At 38.1% G+C, this 22,374-nt stretch overlaps 1 protein-coding gene across 5 annotated transcripts in view; it reads left to right on the top strand.

Moving 5' to 3' along the window:
• arap2 (ArfGAP with RhoGAP domain, ankyrin repeat and PH domain 2) overlaps positions 1–22,374 on the top strand; it is a 198,185-nt gene that overhangs the window by 68,105 nt on the left and 107,706 nt on the right. For all 5 annotated transcript variants that reach the window (XM_062982213.1, XM_062982216.1, XM_062982214.1 and 2 more), the window contains 3 exons: positions 357–426; positions 6,334–6,454; positions 18,693–18,871. In XM_062982213.1, coding sequence (XP_062838283.1) covers positions 357–426; positions 6,334–6,454; positions 18,693–18,871 — 370 coding nt within the window. The remainder of the gene's footprint in view (positions 1–356; positions 427–6,333; positions 6,455–18,692; positions 18,872–22,374) is intronic.

The following is a 22,374-nucleotide window of genomic DNA, read 5'->3' as shown; positions in this document are numbered from 1 at the left end:
GCTCCCTTCACTCGAGAGAAGGAGAGGGAGAGGGCGGGGTGCCTCCGGTGGCGCCTTGGATAATATGACTTGTTAACCAGAACTCGGTTAACCGGGACTCTATATATATTTATTCTAGATAAAGTTCCACCGTATACATTGGTGTCTACTCCCTGGACAGTGTGAACAGGATTAATGCCTGTCTACGGCATTGTGTATATCTGGACCTGGTTGCATGCTCCAGTACCCAAGTTCTGCTCAAGAAAGTTGTTGAACTGTGAGAGTGAAATACTGGATTAGACAGGCCTTTGGTTTTATCCAGCAGGGCTTCTTGTATCTTTAAAATACAAATAAGGGTTTTATTCTTTTTCTCCCAGAAAGCATATGTTTCAGAAGCGCTGGGTGAAGTTTGATGGTGACAGCATTTGTTATTACAACAATGAAAAGGTAAGTTTGCATGAGAAATTATACTCAAATTATACCTGTGTTTGTGTGTATGCACACCTTCAAATCGCCTGTTGACTAATGGTGATCTCATGAATTTCATAAAGCTTTCTAAGACAAGGAATATTCAGAGGTGATTTTGCCAATCCCTTCCTCTCAAATAATGATAATAATAATAATAATAATAACAACAACAACAACAACAACAACTTTATTTTTATACCCTGCCCCATCTCCCTGAAGGGACTCGGGGCGGCTCACATGGGGCCATGCCCAATACAACAATAAAAAAAAAACAATCGCCAAGCCATGACACAATTAACCCGATAAAAACATCAAAGATAACTCACAGCATGTGGTATATATTGGTGGTCTCTTATCCAAGTACTAACTCACATACTCAACTGCCTCTTAATACACGACTAGATATTCTTACATTTGGGGACAGAAAGGAAGAGAGATGCACACTTTTATACCAATTTATTGGAGTCCTAAGAAACCCATTACATAAAGACCACAGTGAGCAGAACCCTTTATATTGAAGTTTTGCTTTGAAATATTTTATCTATTAGTTTAGGTGGTTAGTCACTTATAATCACAATACTGGAAAAGCATATGGTGATAAAAGTAATTGCAAACAGGCATACTAAAATCAAGTCTTCGCTTATAAGGCCTTTCTTATCTCCATTTCTGTCATGGATGAAAACTATGTAATACCCGAATTAATCATTTCATAAAGCAGTTCGAAAAGATACTAGCAAATCTACTTTAAATTTGCCCAAACTAACAAATCTTCACTTTTGGGTGGACTGCTGGTTGGAAAGAGGAAGAAAGCACAGTCTGGGTTCAGATTACATCTTGGAATCCATATCAATATTACTCAACATTTTAAGAGTTGGAAAGACTTTTCACATTAAACTAAAAATCATGAGAGATAGGACAATAATTGTAACTATCTGTGGCAAATGAAGACCTCAGGCTGAGGGAATAGTGGCCTGAGTTCATGTCTTGTTAACATTTGTACTTGTTTGTTCTAGCAGAGGTTCCTGTAAGACAGTGGTTCTCAACCTGTGGGTCACTGGGTCCCCAGATGTTTTGGACCTCCATTTCCAGAAATCCTAACAGTTGGTAAACTGACTGGGATTTCTGGGAGTTGTAGGCCAAAACACTTGGGGATCCACAGGTTGAGAACCACTGCTGTAGGATGATACCAATGCACATAAATGGCCACACAGGAAGTTATTGTTGCTACAAAAGGAACAGAGATGGGCAGTGGATTAGGTCTGGGTGTCACTTTTCTACCCAGAATCTTTTGGCAACTTTCCAAAATGACAGAAGTGCTGGTCTCCAAATTCCAGCCTTTCCCCCTTGAATAGCTAGATGCTGATTTCTAGATTTGATACTTCATAGGAATAGAGATGGGCATTACGTCTGCAGACCACTTTTCTTCCCATCATCTTTTGACAACTCTATAGGATGGCAGATGCCTATACCTCCAAATAGCCAGAATCTGACTTCTAGGTTTGAAGACTCTACAAAATTCATGGGGTCATCATAAGTCCACAGGCAATATGAAAGTACATGCACATTTTTTAATGTTGGGTAGTACAGGCATTGTTTATGAGGGTAAACAGAGGGGGGCAAAGAATGAGTAGAGATGATGATAATCATCATAGTCATGATCATCTCTGCAAGAAGCCAGATTGACCCAGATCAAAGAAACTTGTGGGGAAATAGGTGCTGCTGAGTTCTTCCCTTCCTTGACTTTACAACATGAGAGCAGTGTAATAAATTGCTGCAGTCTGGCAGTTCCTTGGCAGAATTTTGACCTGTCATTTCAGATCAGTGAATTCAATCTTTATCCCTCTGTGGAAACCCTTCCTTAGTATTGATTTCAGACTTCTTTCCTTCTGTCTTTCCATCTTTCTTTGATTAATGTCTCTTCTTTGTCCCAGCAGGGAATCCAAAATAATGTACGTCATTGTCAAAGCACAATGCAATTTTTCAAACCCTTAGTACAAACATTAACACACAAACTAAATTTCTATTTAAAAACACATTAAAACAAGTAATAAGAACTGAATTACAAAACTCTTGAAACATAACAACTAATTTGATCATTATTTTATAAAAATTTAAATTCTTAGTAACTTGAAAGTGAAACCCTGATGACTTCTATCATTAAAGACTAATTGGTTTTGTAAAGCAACAACAGCAACAGAAGTTCTATTTATTTTAACAAGACACATTCCTAAACAAAGAGGACTGGGATGAGGGGAAAGGAGAGACAGTAGAATTCTAAACAATATGTAACCTAACCTATACTATATATTTCCCGTTGCCTTCTGGATATTTCATTGTGACTGCAATGCAGTTGTAGTACCAGATCTGGTCAGTAGATGACTGTAGAAACCAGGACATAAAGCCTTCGAGAACACATAGAACATAATTTCTAGAAAGAGCTACCAGGATCTTTATAATTTCTGCTAGACCGGTGCGATGGAATGATGCTTCAAGTGCAGCAACCCATCTTCCCCTAAAAAACAACAAAACATAAGGAGTGTAAGAATGTTTGAACATATGCATGTGTATAAATACATATTTACATATGTTCACACATTCTCTTTCTCTTTTCTGTTTTTCTCACAGACCTCTGCTGCCTGTTCTTGCTGATACAAAATGCTGAGTTCATGCTGCTTTTAGCCAGGATTGTTTGTACAACTGGACAAACACATCCACCCAAAGAAAATAAAGTCATTTTATTACATTTTTGCCATAGCTGTCTTTAGTTATTCTCTTCCTTTGTGCAACTTAAATGTCATTCTTCTAACTCAGACATTTTGAAGCATGTAAAATGTACCTGCCTTGGAGGTGGTGGGGCTGGCAGTGGGAAAAGAGAGTGGATTGTAATATTAAGCACATCTTCAATGAACACATAACTTCTTGTTTGTGTGAATAGCAGAAGGAGGACTGAAAACAGCAGAACCCCAATAATAATAATAATAATAATAATAATAATAATAATAATAATAATAATAATAATAATAATAATAATAATAATAATTTTATTATGACACAGCAAACAAGATAGATATGCTGGATTTCATATCACAAAATCACAAGTCGAACACTTTCCAAGTGTCTAGGACTGTGTGATGTATTTTCGGATGATGCACGCAGATCCCAGCAGGGTGGCCTTTTGCAGCTGGCAAATCGTAATTTTGTCAATGTCCATTGTTTCCAAATGCTGGCTGAGATCTTTTGGCATGGCACCCAATGTGCCCATCACCACCGGGACCACCTGTACTGGTTTCTGCCAGAGTCTTTGAAGTTCAATCTTGGGGTCCTGATAGCGGCTGAGTTTTTCCTGTTGTTTTTTGTCAATGCGACTGTCACCTGGGATAATAAAATAATAATAATAATAATAATAACAACAACAACAACTTTATTTATACTCCACCACCATCTCCCCGCGGGGACTCGGGGCGGCTCACAATATTACAAAAGTAACAACACAAATACATTAGCACAAAATGCACAGGTTAAAACACAATAACATAATAAAACAAAAGTTAAAACAAAAGTTAATACAACAGAATAGTATCAAACAACCACCAATACAGTTCAGTCAACTTCATCGGTGGGGTGGTGGTGGTGGTGGGGGGGATGGATGGTAGCAGCAATATAAAATAGAATCATTAGATTAAAATACCCAAATAAGAGGGATCTATTAAAATTAAGACTAGAATTATTATTGAGAATGGGGATGGGGGTGCTATAACTGTTTCAGTGCCCCATTGGGCATGACAATCTGGATTTTAAAAGAACTTGCAATAGCATTATGTAGAACTTGCTCCCTCTTTTCATCATGCTGAAACAGGAATGAGAATTGTCCTTGGGAAGGTCCCATGTAGCCTTTGGGCCATCAACCCCATTAATAGCCATCTTTGATCCCATTTTGAGAAAAAGTGGGATATAAATTCAACAAACCAAAACAATCCCCAAATCCTGAAATCCCTTTTTTCACCAAAGATATTTTCCATATTGGAGCTGGTTTTATTTATTTATTTAATTTATTTACATCACTTTTACCCCGCCCTTCTCACCTGGAGGGACTCAGGGTGGCTTACAACAGTCGGCAATTATATTGCCCAAAATACATTCAATAAAACAGTAACAGAATCCATAAACAATAAAACAGTACCGCATTAATTTAAACTCTAATTAAACTCTATTAAACCATGAATTATACAATTTAAAATGCATATATAGTGAAGTTCATCCACTGGTTTGGCTGGAACTACCCCAGAACAACAGAAAACATCCCATAAACCAGTGCTTCTCAACCTGGTTTCTGATATTTCACATATCACATATTTCTGATGGTCTTAGGAATCCTTTTGGCAGAAAAGGCCGGATGCAGGTGAACTACAACTCCAAAACTCAAGAGCAATGCCCACCAAACCCTTCCAGTATTTTCTGTTGGTGATGGAAGTTCTTGTGCCAAATTTGGTTCAATTCCATCGTTGGTGGAGTTCAGAATGTTCTTTGATTGTAGGTGAATTGTAAATCCCAGCAACTACAACTCCCAAATGACAAAATCAACCCCCCTTCCCAACCCCACCAGTATTCAGATTTGGGTATATAGGGTATTTGTTCCAATTGTGGTCCAGTGAATGAAAAATATATCCTTCATATCAGATATCTACATTACGATTCATAACGGTAGTATAATTACAGTTATGAAGTAGCAACAAAAAATATTTTATGGTTGGGGGTCACCACAGCATGAGGAATTGTATTAAGGGAGTGTGGCATTAGGAAGGTTGGGAACCATTGCCCTAAATCATGTGTTTCCCAGAATGTTTTTTTTTTGTAGGAAAATGACATGGAAACAACCCACTGAGTTGTTGTATGTCTTTTGGGCTATGTGGCCATGTTCCAGAAGTATTCTCTCCTGACGTTTTGCCCACATCTATGGCAGGCATCCTCACAGTCTCTGAGGATGCCTGCCATAGATGTGGGCGAAACGTCAGGAGAGAATACTTCTGGAACATGGCCATACAGCCCGAAAGACATACAACAACCCTGTGATCCCGGCCATGAAAGCCTTCGACAACACAACCCACTGAGTGTTGGAGGGGGCTGAAAATTCCTTGAAGAATGCTTTCCTTGTTTTTAAACTGTTCATTCTTGCTTTATTTTTCTTCAACTGTATTAAAGTTGGTGACGGCTTAAACAGCAGCAGTAAAATTGCTAAGCTCTGGCCATTTCCAGACCACTATCAATAGTTCTGGCACCTTTTAAAACATATTTTTGAAAACATAAACTACTTTTTTTAAAAGTGAAAAAGCAGGAGCACTACTTGAAATTGTCAGCTACTTATACCACTCCCCCACCTCTGGAATCATCCAGGGCATTTTTGCCTTATCTTTTTTGTTTCCTATTGGGAATTAGACCCAAATGACACAAAGGCAACCAGTTCTACACTTATGTGTTTATGTGTTTATTACACAGACTGAGCTGATCTCAAATGCTTTGCCTCAGTGATAAAGCAGAAAATAGGCTCCCCTGCACTCCAAGGTACATTGTAGCTGAAGCCAGGCATTTTATTTTGGCATCTTAAGTAGAAAAGCTCTCAAGTTGCATGTTTCTTCCCTTGGAAGAAAAATGTAGCTATGAGAAATTAAATGCCAAAGAATGTATAACCTTTTTAAGATACCCAAAAATTGTTGAATTGGGGAGTTTCTGCAGTCTGCCTAATGGAAGTCCTGGCCTTGTAGATATTCTTGCTTCTGTAACTGAGGACCATGGTTTGCACATGGCCAGCATCATTATTAAAGGCCCACTTTGTTGTGATCCTTCAGTAACCCTTGCCTTTATGGGCTTTTTCTGTTGTGTTTGCTGCAGGAAGTGTACTCCAAGGGAATAATCCTCCTCTCTGCTATGTCTACAGTTAGAAGCCATGGCGACAACAAATTTGAAGTTGTTACCGCACAGAGGATATTTGTCTTCCGGGCTGAAAAGGAAGGTAAGTCACAAATATTTTCAGAGACTATTGTTAGTTGTGGCTGCTTGATACATTTTTTCTTCAGTTCAAGGATTTCAAGTTGCACAGATGCTATGGATGCTGTTTCTTAAGAAGCTGTGCAAGTCTGGCTTCGAGTTCAAGGAATAAAATACAGCTTTATATCCACAACAAAGTTGAAAAAGAAATCTGTTAGTGGGTTCCCTTAGTAACATGTTCAAGATGCACACCATGCAACTAATGTTTATTCCTGTACTGATCACAGGCCTCAAGAGGTTCTGCTGTATTGAGTTTTCTGCGCTTAAGAAAAAAATGCAAGCAATTTGTCATACATTTTCCCCTCAGACCCCCACAGTAGCTCGCCTTAGTCCTAATATGCAATGTCAGGAATGTATATATAACTATTTTATAGTTTATCGTTGTCTAGAGGCCCCCAATGTTTCTTAATCTATGATATTTGAAGGAGTTCCTGTAGGGCTGTCAGCATAGGTGTCTCTTGGTTGTTACTAGGATTCCAGTGGATATACTGAAATCCATGGATGCCGAAGTCCCATTAAATACAACAATACAATAAAATTCTCTCTCTTATATAAAATGGCAAAATCAAGATTTGCTTTTTTATTTGTGTGTGAGAGGGAGGAATATTTTCAAGCCATAGTTGGTTAAATCCATGGATATGGAGGAATGTTTCCATGTTTTTAAGCCCTATAGCTCAGTCGTCAACATTTCAACTATGGTTAGAACGAGGGTTTTAGTGGCACTGCTGAATAGTGGTGAACTTTTCTCAATTGTTATTCTTATGATTGGTAATATAGCTATAAGGGCAGACCAGAATTTCCCATAAAAGTTCTGGTTGCCACTGTTAAAATGGCAGCTGCCCAATCCTGTGTTAATGTATTGGTGATACAAAACAACAAAGAACTATGATTGTGAGCGTTGGCATTGTAGGTTGGCATTAGAAGGCATCTTCGGCATTTTTTGTATGTTGGGATCTTTGAATGTACCATTTTTCTACAGAAGAGCCCATGAGTGTCACTACTACCAGCATAAGTTGGGAAACGTATTGTATACGTGCATGTATAAATCTAGAAATATTATTCAAAAAATCTACGCAAAAAAACCTGAGCCAACTTATCCATGGATCATTGCAATATTATACCTTAACTCTCTCTTTTTTAAAAAAGTAACCATCCCCTTTTCTGAACATAGTGACAAAAAGCAAGATATTAGGCCATCCGAAGATAATCTAAAAGAAGCATCAATCCCCTCTACTCTCTCTGCTCTTGAATGGGAAAATGGTGGCCATGGCCAGGGATCATTTCCGCTTTCTGCAGAGTCTTCCGTGACTTATCTATGGACCATACATCTTAATTATATACTCTCATTTTGATACTGGAAATCTACCTCAGCCCTGTTGGTTGCAGTAAACCACTCAATATTTTAATGCATTTTGCTACTCAATTTTTTATTATGTTGGTAAATGTGTATAATGTGATATATTATATTTATTTAAGTTTTTACTTTTTGGTTATTATTTGTTACTTATTATAAATTCTATTGATTTTGTTTTATTTATTGTGTTGATTGATTTTTTGTTTGTCTGTTTTATTATGGTACTAGCTGTGCCCGGCCACGCGTTGCTGTGCCAAAGTGGTGGTGGTATTGGTTAAAAATTGTTGTGGAATTTTTATTTGATGTTATTTGTATTTTTAATTTATTATATTTTATTATTTTGTTGTATTATTTTTAGTTATGTTGTTATTATAGTATTTTATTGTATTAATTTTTAGTGTTTTTAATTATTTTAGTGTTTTTATTATTTTTTATTGTATTATTTGTATTTATTTTATTTCTTTATTCTTTTATTAACACTGGGCTGAGTAGGTTGCTAGGAGACCAAGTGGGCGGAGCTTAGCCTTCTAACTGGCAGGAATTGTTTAAAAACAATTATTTCTCTCCCTCTAATTAGGACTTTATTTTTCTTTTCTTTTTGTTGTCGGGACCTAGGGGCAAGGATGGTGGGTTGTGTTGCCAAATTTCTAGATTCTGGGGCTTGTACTTTTGTTGTTTAGTGGGAGGAACAGACACCATTACTCTTATATATATATAGATTGAATGTTTGTCATTTTTGTTGGAAGCCTCTCTGAGTCCTTTCGGGGAGATAGGGCGGGTTACAAATAAAGTTGTTGTTGGTATTATTATTATCATTATTATGGACCATGTCAAAATCCATAAAGTTAGCCCCAGAGATTGACATGAGTATATATAATAAAGCCACTAATAAGGGTCAACTCCTTTCCAATCTCTGTCAGTATAAACCATATATTGGGAATCAAAAATCTGAAACTCCATAAACTTCTGTAGAACTCAACATTATTGATTTACAGCAGAAATTAAGAATTTGTCTTCTGGATTTTGTTGAACTGAAAATCTCAACTCCAGCCACATGTGCCAGTCATGCCAATGTGAAAGATAATGGGAGTTTCATTCTAGCAATATTTATAAGACCACACATTTCACATTCTGATCAAAAGTGCGTGTTAGCCATGCCCTGCAAATGGCCGCCAATAAAATGTAGTGTAGCAATATCATGTAATGTGTATTTATGTATCTTTCAGTGTTTTTCTTTTCAGAAAAAAAAATATTGAAGGTGGCTAAAAAAAGCATATGAATGCAGACCTGTCACTGAGAGCTAATCAAAACTAATAGTATGTCAAAATTGCATTTCAAAGGACAACAGTGGGAGGAAAAAGAGCAGCTGTGAAAGATCAAATTGATAAAAGTCATAAAAACCTCTGTGAAATAAATCAAGGCAGAGAGAAAGCGAATAGTTGGGGTTTTCTGGGGAAAATATCTGAGAGCTTAGCAGTCTGTAGAAGCTCTGGATGATAGTCGGGAAACAAAGGGAAAAACCAGTAGTATTCACAAGGATTATAATGAAATGGTATAAATTGGAGTTTCTGTGGACCTTCTTTAGCACTTATTAACACTATTTAAAAGCCATGGTTTTGTCCATCCATTCATAATTGTACTCAGTGTAAAACTAACAAAGAGCAATGCCAAGTTGATGACTTCAGTGTGAAGATCGAAGAAAATTTGATTTAGGTTTCCCTTGTGATATATAGGAGTCTGTACTGCACATACACACAGACAATATATTGCCATTTTTACAGAGTTTCCAGCCATTTTAGCTATATTGTGCACAAAAAAGGAGCACATGGTGATTGTTCTTCTGTTCATTTATTAACCTTTTAGACTGTGTGATGCAGAATCAATAAGGAAGATGATTGTGTACAGTTTGAATTATGTATGTATGGCAGATGGGAAAAATCATTTGGCCAGGGATAGATTAACAGGGGAAGCAGGTTTGAAACATTTCAGTGGTTCACCTCTGTATTGTTCTGTTGTTAGTGGTGAAGTTCATAGGACTTCAGAAGTTTTCCTTGGCCTTGAAATAATGTGCATGTAAACTCATTTAAAGAAACCACAGTAAAATACATCTCATTTTGGAACTGTAATGACTAAAAGCTATTATGGAGTATTTTCTGTTGTATTGTTAAGTCAGACTTGAAACAGATAAGTCAGTAATGGGAGACCCACTTGCAATGTGTACTGTATATGTTTTCTATGTGGTATTGAATGCTTACCTGTGTTGGAAACCGCCCTGAGTCCCTTCCGGGGAGATAGAGCGATATATAAATAAAGTTTGTTGTTATTTTGTATTGTATGTACCATATACAGTGGGGGAAACTCCGCATATGTATGCTTGCCCACAATGTTCTGCCTCATGCACGGAGGAGGAGTTGTTTAAAGCTACGGACAATGCGGTTGCTGTTGCCCGTTTTTGGTCTAAAACTATTTAGTTGCTTGTGATTTCCTTTTTTTTCATCATTTTAAAATGTATTTGTTATGCAATGCTTTTGACATGAAATAAATAAAAAGTGGGGGGGAAATATTTAGTCAGATACCAATTGTACAAGTTCTCCCACTTAAAAAGATGAGAGAGACCTGTAATTGACATCATAGGTAGACCTCAACTATGGGAAACAACATGAGAGAACACATCCAGAAAATCACATTGTCTGATTTTTCACGAATTTATTAGCAAATTATGGTGGGAAATAAGTATTTGGTCCATAACAAAAGTTCATCTGAGTACTTTGTGTATATCCTTTATTGGCAATGACAGAGGTCAAACATTTTCTGTAAGTCCTCACAAGGTTGGACACACTGTTGTTGGTATGTTGGCCCATTCCTCCATGCAGATCTCCTCAAGAGCAGTGATGTTTTGGGGCTGTTGCTGGGCAACACGGACTTTCAACTCCCTCCAAAGGTTTTCTATAGGGTTGAGATCTGGAGGCTGGCTAGGCCACCCCAGGACCTTGAAATGCTTCTTACGAAGTCACTCCTTCGTTGCCCTGGCAGTGTGCTTGGGATCATTGTCATGCTGAAAGACCCAGCCACGTTTCATCTTCAGTGCCCTTGCTGATGGAAGGAGGTTTGCACTCAAAATCTCTCAATACATGGCCGCATTCATTCTTTCATGTATACAGATCAGTCGTCCTGGTCCCTTTGTAGAGAAACAGCCCCAAAGCATGATGTTGCCACCCCCATGCTTCGCAGTAGGTATGGTGTTCTTTGGATGCAACTCAGATTCTTTCTCCTCTAAACACGATGAGTTGTGTTTCTGCCAAACAGTTCTACTTTGGCTTCATCTGACCATATGACATTCTCCCAATACTCTTCTGGATCATCCAAATGCTCTCTAGCAAACTTCAGTCAGCACCAAACATGTAGTGGCTTAAGCAGGGGGACATGTCTGGCACTGCAGGATCTGAGTCCCTGGCGGCGTAGTGTGTTCTTGATGGTAGCCTTTGTGACATTGGTCCCAGCTCTCTGCAGTCATTTACTAAGTGTGGTTCTGGGATTTTTGCTCACTGTTCTTGTGATCATTTTGATCCCACGGGGTGAAATCTTGCGTGGAGCCCCAGATCGAGGGAGATTCTCAGTGGTCTTGTATCTCTTCCATTTTCTAATTATTGTTCCCACAGTTGATTTCTTCACACCAAGCTGCTTGCCTATTTCAGATTCAGTCTTCCCAGTCTGGTGAAGGGCTAAAAATTTTTTTCTGATGTCCTTCGGCAGCTCTTTGGTCTTCACCATAGTGGAGTTTGGAGTATGACTGCTTGAGATTGTGGACAGGTGTCTTTTATAGTGATAAGTTCAAATAGGTGCCATTACTACAGGTAATGAGTGGAGGAGAGGAGCCTCTTGATGAAGAAATTACAGGTCTGTGAGACCCAGAAATCTTGCTTGTTTTTAGGTGACCAAATACTTATTTTCCACCATAATTTGCAAATAGATTCGTGAAAATCAGAAAATGTGATTTTCTGGATGAGTTTTCTCATGTTGTCTCTCATAGTTGAGGTCTACCTATGATGTCAATTACATGCCTCTCTCTCAGCTTTTTAAGTGGGAGAACTTGTACAATTGATATCTGACTAAATACTCCCCACCCCCACTATATACTTGTATATAAGTCAACCTCATGTCTACACTGAAATTTTGATATGACCAATGCATAAATAGTTATTCCATGGAGAGGGGAAAATACCTATGCTACCTCTGGGAACCAGCTGCCCCATCATTTTGCTGCCTAGACATTTAAAAAGGCCAGAAGCAGTTCAGAGGAGTGAGAGTAGACGTGAGTCAATACTACTTTTAGGTTCTCTTAGGACAGACTAAGCTCTCACCTTTCACTATTCTACTCAGAGAAGGCGATTATTGTTGTTTTGTTTTTTTAAGAGATAGTGCTTACATTGATCTACAGTCTTTTTGGTTGATTTGTTGACAAACATTTCTCGATTTATTCAAGAGCATGTACAGTACTTAGATACTGTATTCAGATATAACATGGTACCACCTCTCTTCTCAGATCCTTTAGATTTGTGGGAATTCTCAGCTCTGAATCTCCCCACCTTTTTTGACATGAGGACATTGTACCTTCTCTATCATAATGCCCATCTTACATGGTTGGTGTTTTGCAAAATACCTGTATGACCAAACTTCCCCTACCATTATCTTACTGCAGCATATTAGTCAATTAATAACTGTTTTTGGAAAACAGTGTATTCAAATATCCTATAGAGCCCAACTCATGTTCTGTTTTGCCTCACATGCTAAAGGAGGAAGTGTAGAATATTGCATTTCACTGTTGAGGCAGCAAGAATTGTTTCTTTATTAGGGGGATCAATGAGAATATGCCTTCTTATAGGACTTATTTTTGTGTGTTTCTGTAAATCAGGGATTAACAACAGCTAATGTGGGAGAAGGGTAGATTGCTTCTCTCCTGTCCCTTGGGTCCCTTCCACATTTCCCCTGCATCCCAGGATCTGAGACCAGATTATTTTCTTATCCCAGATTATTTGGCAATAGAGATTCATATAATCCCATTTAAAGGAGATAATCTGGAATCAGATCCTGGGATATAGGGCAGTGTAGAAGGGTCCCCTAAGTCACAGAGGGGCAGTTTTACCTGGCTTATTCTAAGAAGAGAAAGAAACTGAAAGTGAACAGATAATATCACTTGAATTTTTTTCTTGGATCATTTTTTGAATTATCAAAGGCTTCTGGCAAAAGATCACTTTTACCCCATATTAGTTGGTAGAAGCAGTTTTGATAAGAGTGTTCAACCTGTTCAAGAAGACTTTACACTTACTACAGTAGAGTCTCACTTATCCAACATAAACGGGCCGGCAGAACATTGGATAAGCAAAAATGTTGGATAATAAGGAGGGATTAAGGAAAAACCTATTAAACATCAAATTATGTTATGATTTTACAAATTAAGCACCAAAAACATCATGTTTTGCAACAAATCAACAGAAAAAGCAGGCCAAAACATGGTAACGTTGTGTAGTAATTACTGTATTTATGAATTTAGCACAAAAACATCGCAATATATTGAAAACATTGTCTACAAAAACATTGGCTACTAATGAATTGACTACAAAAAAAAGATAGAATTGCATAAAATGAATTTACAGTAGCAACATTGCCGGAAATTAAATCCATAAAAAGTACAATCCTTGCTGTCTAGAGAAACAGCTGTGGATCGGGGTGGGAGGCAAACTGCGTTGGATAATCCTGAACATTGGATAAGCGAATGTTGGATAAGTGAGACTCTACTGTACTTCCATCGGGATTTTTTTGTCTGTCAGGAGTGACTTGAGAAACTGGTGTGAGAAAATTAGCTGTCTGAAAGGACATTGCCCAGAGGATGCCCGGATGTTTTGATGCTTTTGCCATCCTTGTGGGAGGCTTCTCTCATGTCCCCGCATGGAGCTGGAGCTGATAGAGGGAGCTCATCTGCGCTCTCCCAGGTTTATTTGAACCAGCAACCTTCAGGTCAGGAACCCAGCTTTCAAATCATCAGTCCTGCCGGCACAAGGGTTTAACCCACTGCATCATCGTGGGACAGGATTTCAGACAAGATGATTCTACTTGTAGTTGTATTTATAGAGGTGAAGCTGGGGGTGGTGGCATATGAGTCACCATCAAGGAGTACGGGAACCTCATTGAACCTAATTCTAACTAACAGGAAAGAACTGTTCATTGGAATGGAAGTAGTGAATTTGGGGTTGTTGTATCTCTTTCAGGCTGTGTGGCCATGTTCCAGAAGTATTCTCTTCTGACATTTCGCCCACATCTATGGCAGGCATCCTCACAGGTTGTGAGGCATGGATAAACTAGGGAAGGAAGGAAAAATATATATCTGTGGAGAGTCCAGGGTGTGACAAGAGTCCTTTGTCAGTTGGAAGCCAGCGTTGATGTTTCAGTTAATCACCCTAATTAGCATTGGAAAGGTTTGTCTCTTGCCTGTGGGGCATCCTTTGTTCAGAGTCATTAGCCGTCCCTGGGGCTCCTCTGCCTTCAGAGTGTTGCTTCCCATCTACTTTTTTGTTTTTTGAGTTTTTTAATACTGGTAGCCAGATTTTGTTTAATTAGGGTGATTAACTGAAACATTAACGCTGGCCTCCAGCTGACAAAGGACTCTTGTCACACCCTGGACTCTCCACAGATATATATATTTCCCTTCCTTGACTAGTTTATCCATGCCTCACAACCTCTGAGGATGTGGGCGAAACGTGGGCAAAACGTCAGGAGAGAATACTTCTGGAATATGGCCACACAGCCTGAAAGACATACAACAACCCTGTGATCCCGGCCATGAAAGCCTTCAACAACACAGTAGTGAATTTCTTAGATAGGAATTTGTTACATAATGGTAGGGGGGCAAAGTATAGTTGGATATATCACATAATCAGAACTTTAAGAAAGCTGTTTTGAGCATACTTAAGAAAATACTGTGTGCGATCTTATGGTCAAAGATTTTAAAGATAAGGGAGTTCATGATAGGTGGTAGTTTCTTAAAAATGAGATAACTGAAGCCAAAACTGCAAAAATTCCAAATGAAAAAGAAAAGTGTGGGATTCTGAAGAAACCAGGGTGAATAAATAAGGAGCTTTCAGATTATCTGAAATGTATAAAAATGGAAGGGGCAAATCATAAAGGAAGAACATAAACGAACAGCCAATATTTCTAGAGAGAGGGTTACAAAACCTAGATCTGAGACCTGAAAGGGAGGTTAAAGATAATAATAATAAAAAGGACTAGGCTTATGTTTGGAATAAGAGGAAGCGATATGTCTGCTGTGTAGCATCATGCTAATGGGTGACAGATTGAACTGCTCAATGCCTACTTTGCTTCTGTCTTCTTCTAAATGAAAAGCTGCGCTCACCCTTGTTAAAAATAGAATGAATGATGTAGTGAGGGTACAGCAGCTGAAATGAGGTAAGAACATCTACAGGAACATCTAGCCATTTTAAATGAATTCAGGTCTCTGGAGCCACATTAAATGTGCCCAAGGATACTCAAGGAGCTTGCAGACAAAATCTCAGAACTTGTATGATCTTTGAGAATGTCTGAAGAACATTCTTGGTTAAGAAGAAGATGGATGTTGTCCCCATAATCAAAAAGTGATAAAAAGGCAACTAACAATTGGTCAGCTTAATGTCAATACTAGTAAACATTTCAAAACAGTTAATTGAGCATTTTAAAAGATGGAACTGTGAAAAGCCACTTTGAATTTCTTATAAACATGTTATACCAGACTAAACTTTACTTTTTGAAAGACAGCTACAAACTTTATTGATAAGAGGAGTTTTGTAGATGTAATATATCTGGATTTCTATAATAGTTTATGGCCTCTGTCCCTGGTATTCCTTCAGACAAGCCAGTAAAATGGAGAATACTATAGTTATGTAGCTCTTTGATAGACCAAACCTAATGCGGATCATACAATATTAGTAGCAAAGTTGGGTGCCATAGCTTTCTGCCCAGTGATGTTAGATGCTCCATAAATAACTTGGATGAAATAATAGAAATATATGGTTAACATCAAACTGGGAAGGGTAGTTAATACCTCAAATAACAGAATGAGGATTCAGGATTCCCATAACAGATTTGAGAACAGCATCAATGCTGGTAAGATGAATTTCAACAAGGATAAATATAGGGTATGTAAATATAAGGTATTACGTTTAGCCAGGAAAATTTGACATGGAAAGAAAGAATCTGTGACATCTATATTTCATTGTGTCTTGGTGAACTGTAAGATAAACATAAGTCAACACTGTGATGCAGCAATGAAGACATCATTGCAGCTTTATAATGTCCATATAAATGGTACTAATAGTACCATTGTAATTCAGCTTTATTCATAACTTATTTAGAATACTATGTCAAATCCAGGGTATCACAACTTAAGAAGGATACTGTCAGGCTGGGATATGTGTAGAAAGTAACTCTATATCAAGGGATCACCAAGCACTATGAGAAGCAATTTAAGAAGATTGATAAGTTTAGCTTGAAGAAGAAAAGACTGAATAATAATAATAATAATAATAATAATAATAATAATAATAATAATAATAAATTTAGTTGCATTGATGAAAAACAACAGGAAAAACTCAGCCGCTATCAGGACCTCAAGATTGAACTTCAAAGACTCTGGCAGAAACCAGTACAAGTGGTCCCGGTAGTGATCGGCAGACTGGGTGCCGTGCCAAAAGATCTCAGCCAGCATTTGGAAACAATAGGCATTGACAAAATTATGATCTGCCAACTGCAAATGGCCACCCTACTGGGATTTGCACGCATCATCCGAAAATACATCACACAGTCCTAGACACTTGGGAAGTGTTCGATTTGTGATTTTGTGATATGAAATCCAGCATATCTATCTTGTTTGCTGTGTCATAAAATAAAATAATAATAATAATAATAATAATACTTTAGTTTTATACCCCGCTTCCATTTCCCCGAAGAGACTCGGGGTGGCTTACATGGGGCCAAGCCCGGATACAAACAGCAAACCACATAAAAACATAAAAAAATACAGACACAAATATTAACATTCAACATTCTAAACATAACAAAAGTATAAAATCATACTAAGACATGGATTTGGCACCCAAGTAGAGAGGGTAAACACGAACTGGACAAAGTGCAATGAGAGAGTATTATAACACGTGGTAGTTGATTCAGTGCAACGGTCAATGAGAGAGCAGCTTGGGATGGGGTGGACCCTGTGACTGTAAACAAACTGATAGGGCAAGATAAAGTGCAATAGATGAGGAAATGGCCGCAGATACAAGGTCTATCATGGAGATGGGAATTCATTCTCTGAAAGCCTATTGGAAGAGCAAGTTTTGAGGCTCTTCCTAAATACTACCAGGGTGGGGGCTTACCTAATCTCCCTGGGGAGCGAGTTCCAGAGCTGGGCGGCCACCACAGAGAAGGCCCTCTCCCTCATTCCCACCAGTCGCGCTTCTGAGATTGTGCAGGTTCATAGGAGGAGATACAGTCATGAAGTTAGGCGGGTCCCGAACCATTTAGGGCTTTGTAAGCAATCACCTGAACCGTAAATTGTGCCCGGAAAATGAATGGCAGCCAGTGGAGCTCCTTAAACATAATAAAATTATGTAATAAAATTATTTCTGAAAAGTGACTCATTTGGAAAGTGATGGATTCTTTCTCTCTCCTGGGGCTTCTTTGGATTTCTGCACTGGTGGAGAATTTGACTGTATTGTCAGAGCGTGGTTTGGATAAACACACATGCAGCAGAAGATCCACGTAGGAGCACTAGTACCAGTAACGAGGCTTGAGACTTCAGCTATCTATAAAAAGTTTACTTACAAACGGAAATCTCTCACAAGACGATACACATACAGACAGAGTGCAGAGAGCAGATAACCAGAGAGAGAATACATGTATGACCCCCATAGTCTTTTACAACTCAATGAGTCTATGATTTCCAAATATATATCTTGCCTTTCCATACATGATTTTTTAAAAGTATTTTTATTTTTAAAATTGTAAAACACCCACAATACGCATTACAAACATATACACATACATAGACACCCCACCACCCACAATGCAATCACCATCCCCAGTGCGTCCCACCACCTTGACTCCAGACACTGAACAACATAGAGTTTATTCATAATTTTGTTTAACCCTCTGTGCTTCTGTATCAATAAATTCCCCTTGTTTTTATCACTTAGATTCCCCCGCCAGATAGGCTAAGGCCAGCTTCCAATTTCTTTCAAAAACTTAGTGACTTTCATATTTCAGATTGCTAGAAATCTTGGTCATCTGTGCATAATCCCTTAATTTATCCTTCCAATTTTTAATACTTAATGTTTTTTCACCTTTCCAATCACTGGCAATCGTTACGCGTGCAGTCGCAAAACTCTACAGGCAGATTTCTCCTTCTGGCTGCACTACTTCATCACTGAATAACCTTAAAAGGCACATCCCTGGATTTTTTTCTTACTTTGTTGTGGATTATTTTATTTGTTTCTTTTATACTTTTTTTCCAATAGACCTGCACCAATTCCCAAGACCACCATACATGAAAGAAGGTCCCTTTCTGTGTTTTACACCTCCAACAGCATCCTGATTGTGATTTGTCTATTTTGGCTAAGAGAGATGGGGTTGTGTAACATCTGTAAAACATTTTATATAAATTGTGTCTTACATGATTTTGAATATTAATGACGAAACTGAAAATCATTTAAAAAAATCAATTAGAACTCAATAGTAAAATCGCATTAACAAAAGGTGTGCCAATGTACATTTGCTTTTTTGTGATACTGTGGTTTCCTTTCTTAAGATGAGAGAAATGACTGGATCAGTACAATACTTGATGCTTTGAAGTCACAACCTGACATCTCTCGAGTGCGGACCACTGTCTCTCCTGATAAAAGTGGATATTTGGAGCTGAAGGGCTACAAAACTAAAATCTTTACCTTGTTGCAAGGAAACAATGTATGGATCTGCAAAAATGACCAGGTAATAATTATGTTACTTATGCGAAGACTTGCTTTGGAGAGAAGAAGAAGTGGATTATTATCTCTAAAATTCATGCTGAAACAAATCCATTAGTCTTAACCTTACTTTAAAACCTGTTTTGGTTGCTGTTATATTACAATCTTGGCTTCAGCTGTGGATTTTTAATTTGGTGACCTTGAATAATACTTTTTAATGTATGAAACTATAAGAATGTATTAGTCTTGTGGATTGATGGTGCAAGTAAGAGTTTAAATGCAAGTGGCACATTAGATAAAGCTGCAACATGTGTATATCTTTAGATCTACTGTAAAAGGCAGGGCACAGCTGTGCGGTTGAGCATATGTGTTGTTTATGAAGTTCAAGGCTCAATCCCAAGCATTTCTAGTAGGGATCAAGGAGAGATTCTACGTGAACCTGTGTGAATCCGTACTTCCCCAAAACAGAAAACATTCATCCTTTTCTTTTCATACTTCTATCCATTTTCTGAGGCAATACATCATTCTAGTGGATACATGACAACATGCTAGAACTTTGTTTTGCTGCGGGATGGTTTAGGCCCTTTAGAACACCCCGAAACCTGTTCTGTGGTGTTTTTAGACAACAGAAAGAAACATGAAATGAACAAATTAGTTTATCTCTAAGCTGCAGTTGAAGAGTTATTATTCAGAGATACTAGAAAAGACATCTGCTTGAGATCCTGGGTAAAGAGTGCAGCCATTGCCAAAAAGGGCAGTTCCTATACAGTAAGATTAATCTAGATTAGAAGAAAAAATATTACCATGTACCCAATTGCATAGAGATACCACAGCAACAATAAGCAAACCTCAATTTTGTACAAAAAATAGACTTTGCAAAATCATGAAATGAGGATAGTTATCTAAAAATGTGCAAAACATCTGATAATAATCTCCAGTGAGTTGCAAACTTTTGATTTTTTGTCCTTTTGTGTAAGAATGAAATGAGGAACATTTTGTCCCTAACGTCACACCACCATTTAGAGACATGAAGCTCAGTAGCTGCTAAATGGACTTTCAAATATTCTCTCTCTCTAATTGCCATATGAGCAGTGTCTCGTGTGCGGCAAGCATCATCATTCTCAACCTGTTCTTAGCATGTCCGGTTACGTAATTCCACTACTATCTTTGAAAAAAAACAAAACCCTGTATTTACAACTTCCTGCTGGATAACAGAAAGTGCCAATTTGCTTTTTCCCAAAATACTAGTTATGACTCCTTTCTGTTTTACATGCAGTAGTTCCTTTACTTTCTTTTTAAAATAAATCATCTCTAATTTAGAAGTCAGGTTGGATTCTGCTAGCTATATAAATGTGTATGCACACTTTAAATCTGTATGAACTTCCCATAGACTGTTTTTTAATTTGTACCAAAGATTCCACTTACAAATAGTGCTCAAAATTAGGCAATATATAAGAACAAATTAAGATGTGTAATTGAAAATGGAAGCACGTCCATGAAAATATAACAATATAGTAAAAAAAGTCCAGCAGCCAACAGTTAAATCCTTCTTCAGTGAATAGCCGGAAAACTGAAATTTGTCCAAATCAAATACACCCACCAGCTGACTTGTTGATTTTTTTTTTGTGTACATCAAGTCATATGAATGGCAGTTAAACACATATCAGTTCTAGATTGTAACACAACAATATGTTGAAAAGTCAAAAGGTTACTGTGAATGTTTCTGCAAGGCATTGTAACAAAAAGCAATATGGAAATACCAAATTCTCAGCTCGGCTGCTGAGCAGAAGTTAAAAGAGTGCAGTGCTTCCTATTACTGTATATGCATGTATTTGACTAAGTTTCTGTGGGATCACTACTTGTGTATGTGTGTGTTAAGGGAAAAACACCAGGTCAATTACAACTCATAGTTGAGTAATTAGAACAATCAAGGCTAACAAGCTTGAACCACTCCCTGAATGGGGTATAACTTTGGGAAATGTTTGTAATGTCTTTTGGGGACTTACTGAATACTTGCTGAGAGCCTACTATAAAGATGCATGAGTTTAATGCAAGGAACGTTATGTGAGTTTTGTTGCTGGAAGTTTTATTGTGTTTTTTTTTTTTACTCTGCTACTTAAGAGTAAATGTTTGATTTTTCTTCCATTTTCCTGGCTTGTTTTCTTTTGCTCATTGTGGATACAACAAAGGGCTGGATAAGTCTGGACAGGACTGCACGCAGTTTGTTTTTCAACAAACCTGTAACAGGTTATGGGCCCAGTCTCAGGTCCAGTTTCAGACCATTTCCAGAAGTAATCCACAAAAGACTGTAGCAACAAGAAATTGTTTTGTTTTGCATTTTGTATTTACTTGCAAACAAGGAAGATGGATCCTGGGGTGAATCTTATAGCTTTCCCAATGGCCAGACTTAATGGCAATAACTATTCCATTTGGAAAGTAAGAATGGAAAGTTATTTAAGGAGGGAATCCTTATGGGAATGTACAGAGAACCCAGTCCAACAACCAGCTACAGCAGAGCAACAAAGGGCACAGGGTCCAGCCAACCTCGAAAATAGTGGCAATGAGCTACATTTAGGTTTAGATTGTACATGTGATCTTCAGTACATCTCCAAATGTTGCTTTCCTTTTTATCCAACAGTGGGAAGGTGGTAGGTTGATGTTTTATTGACCAAATGTTGATGTTCAATGATGACAGTCTTCAGAAACATGGCACATAAAGTTACTTTGGTAAAACATCTGTATGCATTATAGTAGATGATAGAATAGGAAGAATTATGTTGAAAAAGGAGCCACTGGTGGTGCAGTGAGTTAAACCGCTCAGCTGCTGAACTTGCTGACCGAAAGGTTAGCAGTTAGAATCCAGGGAGCAGGGTAAACTCCCACTGTTAACACCAGCTTCTGCCAACCTAGCAGTTCAAAAACATGCAAAATGTGATTATATCAATAGATACTGCTCAGGTGGGAAGGTAACAGTGCTCCATGCAGTCATGCTGACCACATAACCTAGGAGCTATCCGGACAATGCCGGACAATGCCGAATCCAGACAATGCTGGGTCTTTGGCTTAGAAATGGAGATGAGCAACAGCCCCCAGAGTAGGACACAACTAGACTTCATGTTAGGGGAAAACCTATACTTTTATTGATGTTGAAAAATAAAGTTTCAACCAAAGCTTGGGATTCAGGTTGAGTGATATTTCCAAGAAAATAAGACTCCTACAAAATTTGGGAGAACCCACATTTCTCAGGGTTTTCTCCCTCCCTCTCCCCTCTCCCCCAACATCTCATATATCTTGGTACTACATGGGACAAAGCTTTGGAGAAGATGGGAATTGCAGGAGCTGTGTGACAAATTCTGTGGGCTGGATTATGCCTGTGGCCCATGGATTCCATCCCTGATCTTAGAGAGTGAGAGAGACTGAAGTAAATAATGTAATGATTGAATGGAACGAAGGCCTCAGCCTACTTATATTAAGTGAGACTGTATCAAGACACTCTCCATTAAAGTTCTACAAGAACTTCAAGAAGTT

Source organism: Anolis carolinensis, chromosome 5, assembly GCF_035594765.1.
Source record: "Anolis carolinensis isolate JA03-04 chromosome 5, rAnoCar3.1.pri, whole genome shotgun sequence".
Lineage (NCBI taxonomy): Eukaryota > Metazoa > Chordata > Lepidosauria > Squamata > Dactyloidae > Anolis > Anolis carolinensis.
Note: the sequence above shows the minus strand (reverse complement) of the source record. Positions and strands in the feature narration are given on the sequence as shown.